The following is a 5,579-nucleotide window of genomic DNA, read 5'->3' as shown; positions in this document are numbered from 1 at the left end:
GTCATCCCAATTTTCTTCTTTTAATTGTTTTTGTATATTATTATTTTGGTATATTTTTTTTGTTATCTTGGAACTTTCCTTGGTGCAATCCATTTCAATAAAAGTACCAATGAGGTAGTGATCAGCTAGCTTGTGGTCTATTATAGCAGAGCTATAATTTTTTTTGCTTTTTATATATATATGATCTAAACACGATTGTGTCAGACATTCATTTCTAAATTCCTCTCTTGTAATTCCATGTATTTGCTTAGAAAATCCTGATTCACTTAAAATGTTTTCGTATAGTGTTACATTATTGTTTGATTGTTGTAATAGATTTATGTTAACATCTCCAATTATTAAAGCTTCGTCACTTGGTTTTAGTTTTTGCAAAAAGTGTTTTAACTCCGTTATAAATAAGGATATTGAACAATTAGGTGGTCTGTACAGCACAAGTATTTTTAATTCTACCTTAGCTATTTTTATATTTCCTACTAAATATTCAGAAGCCATAAAGTGTTCATTTTCTTCCTTAAATATTAAATATTTTTTTAAGTATATTGCTATACCTCCACCTTCTCTAGTTTTTCTGGTTTTGTATATTAAATTGTAACCATCTATTGTATATAAAGCCATCTGATCACTCGAAACATTAATTTCTGATAAAGTTATGATATCAATTTCTACTTTGCAGTCATTCACCAATAGTAACAATTCTGGAAAATATTTATTGATAGACCTTATATTTAAATGTACCACAGACAACTTATTGCCAGTATTATTATTACTGAACCAGCTTTTTAAAGAATTATATCTACAATTAGTTTCGTCTTCAACTATATCTTCAAATGACGCCATTTTTATTGTTAATGTGGAATTAATTATTATGTTAAATACTTACAGTTATATAGGTGAATGATTAGGCGTTGTAAAGATATCAGGAGCTGTATTTCTCTTCAATAACAAATTTTCTATATCTGTTATATGATATAGGGGTATAATTTTACTACTATCATTTTCACGGCAGAAAATCCGGCCACGTTTCGACCAGACAAATTTAAAGTTTGGTTTTAATTTTTGTTTGGCGGACCAAATTAGTTCCTTATTATAGTTTGTCAAGTGTTCGTTTATATAAATTGGATTATCTGAGCCGTTTCTACGGATATCAGAATTTTTCCTAATACATCTTCTTTTTGTATACCATTCCTCCTTCGCAGATTGTGTGCGGAATCTGATTATTAAATTTTGATTCTTTGTGATATCTTTTGTTGACTTTTTTACTTTAGATACACGCCAAGCTCGTTCTACGTCGTTAGGATTTGCTTCTATTTTCTCGGCTATAGCTTTCACTATTGCGAAGGTATTTTCATTTTCCTCGCTTTCTACACCTACTACTTCTAAATTTTGATTCTTATCTTCTTGGTCAAATCTTTGTATTTTCATATCTAAAGCAGCGTTTATAATTTCAAGATGTTTACATTTATTATTTAGGTCTTCAATCTTCTTCTCATTAGTTCTTATGATTTTATTCATTTCTTGATGCATTTGTAATAATTCATCGTACTTAGCGGCATAAAATTCTGTATTGGATTTAATTTCAAACACAACAGCCATTTTTGTATTCAGTTCAAATAAAAGTTTTTCAATTGTGGTATTGTTTGGATCCAGATCAATAAATTTTTTTTCTGCTGTTCTAACTCTTTGTTCCCCAATTGTACTAACTGTTGCCAATTTTCCCTTCGGTTCACTTTTTTTATTTTCAGGTGTCGTGCATTCTGCACATGTTCCTGTATTCATACTTTTTATGTAGTCTTTTAAGCAGGTTTTAGTACGGTGATAATAATCTCCACACTTTCCTTTACATTGAAAATAATCTTCAATTTTCTTGGTAGAAATAAATAAATTACATTTTTTGCACTTAACTGGCATTTTGGTGAAACGCACATGAACTTTTAAATAACAAACTTGTTTTACGTACGACACGACTGCACACGCCGAGAGCTAGCGTGGATTTCCAACTTCGGGTTGTATACCACCTTGAAGGCCCCTCGGAGCCCGAACGATCGACACCAGTTTCAACTGAATCCGAGCGGGGAAAACTGAAAAAATCGGTTTTCGCCACTTACCGCCCGCACCTTCCCGCGCATACCCGCGGGTTGTATACCAACTTGAAGGCCCCTCGGAGCCCGAACGATCGACACCAGTTTCAACTGAATCCGAGCGGGGAAAACTGAAAAAATCGGTTTTTTCCACTTACCGCCCGCACTTTCCCGCGCATTCCCGCGGGTTGTATACCACCTTGAAGGCCCCTCGGAGCCCGAACGATCGACACCAGTTTCAACTGAATCCGAGCGGGGAAAACTGAAAAAATCGGTTTTCGCCACTAACCGCCGGCACCTTCCCGCGCATTCCCGCGGGTTGTATACCACCTTGAAGGCCCCTTGAAGCCCGAACGATCGACACCAGTTTCAACTGAATCTGAGCGGGGAAAACTGAAAAAATCGGTTTTTTCCACTTACCGCCCGCACCTTCCCGCGCATTCCCGCGGGTTGTATACCACCTTGAAGGCCCCTCGGAGCCCGAACGATCGACACCAGTTTCAACTGAATCCGAGCGGGGAAAACTGAAAAAATAGGTTTTCGTCACTTACCGCCGGCACCTTCCCGCACATTCCCGCGGGTTGTATACCACCTTGAAGGCCCCTCGGAGCCCGAACGATCGACACCAGTTTCAACTGAATCCGAGCGGGGAAAAGTGAAAAAATCGGTTTTCGCCACTTACCGCCCGCACCTTCACCTTCCAACTTCGGGTTGTATACCACCTTGAAGGCCCCTCGGAGCCCGAACGATCGACACCAGTTTCAACTGAATCCGAGCGGGGAAAACTGAAAAAATCGGTTTTCGCCACTAACCGCCGGCACCTTCCCGCGCATTCCCGCGGGTTGTATACCACCTTGAAGGCCCCTCGAAGCCCGAACGATCGACACCAGTATCAACTGAATCCGAGCGGGGAAAACTGAAAAAATCGGTTTTTTCCACTTACCGCCCGCACCTTCCCGCGCATTACCGCGGGTTGTATACCACCTTGAAGGCCCCTCGGAGCCCGAACGATCGACACCAGTTTCAACTGAATCCGAGCGGGGAAAACTGAAAAAATCGGTTTTCGCCACTAACCGCCGGCACCTTCCCGCGCATTCCCGCGGGTTGTATACCACCTTGAAGGCCCCTCGAAGCCCGAACGATCGACACCAGTTTCAACTGAATCCGAGCGGGGAAAACTGAAAAAATCGGTTTTTTCCACTTACCGCCCGCACCTTCCCGCGCATTCCCGCGGGTTGTATACCACCTTGAAGGCCCCTCGGAGCCCGAACGATCGACACCAGTTTCAACTGAATCCGAGCGGGGAAAACTGAAAAAATCGGTTTTCGCCACTAACCGCCGGCACCTTCCCGCGCATTCCCGCGGGTTGTATACCACCTTGAAGGCCCCTCGAAGCCCGAACGATCGACACCAGTTTCAACTGAATCCGAGCGGGGAAAACTGAAAAAATCGGTTTTCGCCACTAACCGCCGGCACCTTCCCGCGCATTCCCGCGGGTTGTATACTACCTTGAAGGCCCCTTGAAGCCCGAACGATCGACACCAGTTTCAACTGAATCTGAGCGGGGAAAACTGAAAAAATCGGTTTTTTCCACTTACCGCCCGCACCTTCCCGCGCATTCCCGCGGGTTGTATACCACCTTGAAGGCCCCTCGGAGCCCGAACGATCGACACCAGTTTCAACTGAATCCGAGCGGGGAAAACTGAAAAAATCGGTTTTCGCCACTAACCGCCGGCACCTTCCCGCGCATTCCCGCGGGTTGTATACCACCTTGAAGGCCCCTCGAAGCCCGAACGATCGACACCAGTATCAACTGAATCCGAGCGGGGAAAACTGAAAAAATCGGTTTTTTCCACTTACAGCCCGCACCTTCCCGCGCATTACCGCGGGTTGTATACCACCTTGAAGGCCCCTCGGAGCCCGAACGATCGACACCAGTTTCAACTGAATCCGAGCGGGGAAAACTGAAAAAATCGGTTTTCGCCACTAACCGCCCGCACCTTCCCGCGCATTCCCGCGGGTTGTATACCACCTTGAAGGCCCCTCGGAGCCCGAACGATCGACACCAGTTTCAACTGAATCCGAGCGGGGAAAACTGAAAAAATCGGTTTTCGCCACTAACCGCCGGCACCTTCCCGCGCATTCCCGCGGGTTGTATACCACCTTGAAGGCCCCTCGAAGCCCGAACGATCGACACCAGTTTCAACTGAATCCGAGCGGGGAAAACTGAAAAAATCGGTTTTTTCCACTTACAGCCCGCACCTTCCCGCGCATTACCGCGGGTTGTATACCACCTTGAAGGCCCCTCGGAGCCCGAACGATCGACACCAGTTTCAACTGAATACGAGCGGGGAAAACTGAAAAAATCGGTTTTCGCCACTAACCGCCGGCACCTTCCCGCGCATTCCCGCGGGTTGTATACCACCTTGAAGGCCCCTCGAAGCCCGAACGATCGACACCAGTTTCAACTGAATCCGAGCGGGGAAAACTGAAAAAATCGGTTTTTTCCACTTACCGCCCGCACCTTCCCGCGCATTCCCGCGGGTTGTATACCACCTTGAAGGCCCCTTGAAGCCCGAACGATCGACACCAGTTTCAACTGAATCTGAGCGGGGAAAACTGAAAAAATCGGTTTTTTCCACTTACCGCCCGCACCTTCCCGCGCATTCCCGCGGGTTGTATACCACCTTGAAGGCCCCTCGGAGCCCGAACGATCGACACCAGTTTCAACTGAATCCGAGCGGGGAAAACTGAAAAAATAGGTTTTCGTCACTTACCGCCGGCACCTTCCCGCACATTCCCGCGGGTTGTATACCACCTTGAAGGCCCCTCGGAGCCCGAACGATCGACACCAGTTTCAACTGAATCCGAGCGGGGAAAAGTGAAAAAATCGGTTTTCGCCACTTACCGCCCGCACTTTCACCTTCCAACTACGGGTTGTATACCACTTTGAAGGCCCCTCGGAGCCCGAACGATCGACACCAGTTTCAACTGAATCCGAGCGGGGAAAACTGAAAAAATAGGTTTTCGTCACTTACCGCCGGCACCTTCCCGCACATTCCCGCGGGTTGTATACCACCTTGAAGGCCCCTCGGAGCCCGAACGATCGACACCAGTTTCAACTGAATCCGAGCGGGGAAAAGTGAAAAAATCGGTTTTCGCCACTTACCGCCCGCACCTTCACCTTCCAACTTCGGGTTGTATACCACCTTGAAGGCCCCTCGGAGCCCGAACGATCGACACCAGTTTCAACTGAATCCGAGCGGGGAAAACTGAAAAAATCGGTTTTCGCCACTAACCGCCGGCACCTTCCCGCGCATTCCCGCGGGTTGTATACCACCTTGAAGGCCCCTCGAAGCCCGAACGATCGACACTAGTTTCAACTGAATCCGAGCGGGGAAAAGTGAAAAAATCGGTTTTCGCCACTTACCGCCCGCACCTTCACCTTCCAACTTCGGGTTGTATACCACCTTGAAGGCCCCTCGGAGCCCGAACGATCGA

The 5,579-nt window shown here is 46.2% G+C and overlaps 1 protein-coding gene across 1 annotated transcript; it reads right to left on the bottom strand.

Annotated features, from left to right (window-relative positions):
* Nucleotides 1-458: 458 nt before the first annotated feature.
* Nucleotides 459-1,972, bottom strand: LOC146526642 (uncharacterized). Its single transcript, XM_085206905.1, has 2 exons — nucleotides 1,253-1,972; nucleotides 459-1,165 (listed from the first exon to the last, which is right to left on the bottom strand). Exons 1-2 carry the CDS (start codon nucleotides 1,906-1,908, stop codon nucleotides 883-885), a joined length of 939 nt encoding a protein of 312 aa, XP_085063031.1. The 5' UTR covers nucleotides 1,909-1,972; the 3' UTR covers nucleotides 459-882.
* Between the last annotated feature and the right edge of the window lie 3,607 nt (nucleotides 1,973-5,579).

Source organism: Heliconius melpomene, unplaced genomic scaffold (genome assembly GCF_056956725.1).
Source record: "Heliconius melpomene rosina isolate 202511_hmr_F unplaced genomic scaffold, ASM5695672v1 Hmr00205, whole genome shotgun sequence".
Taxonomy (NCBI): domain Eukaryota; kingdom Metazoa; phylum Arthropoda; class Insecta; order Lepidoptera; family Nymphalidae; genus Heliconius; species Heliconius melpomene.
This window is presented reverse-complemented; position numbering and strand designations above follow the sequence as displayed.

Bases quoted from the DNA above. Each gene is read 5' to 3' on its own strand.
- LOC146526642 (XM_085206905.1), bottom strand. From the start codon at position 1,908: ATGCCAGTTAAGTGCAAAAAATGTAATTTATTTATTTCTACCAAGAAA. The intron at 1,166-1,252 runs GTCAACAAAAGA...TACAAAAAGAAG, and splicing joins CGTGTATCTAAAGTAAAAAA to ATGTATTAGGAAAAATTCTG.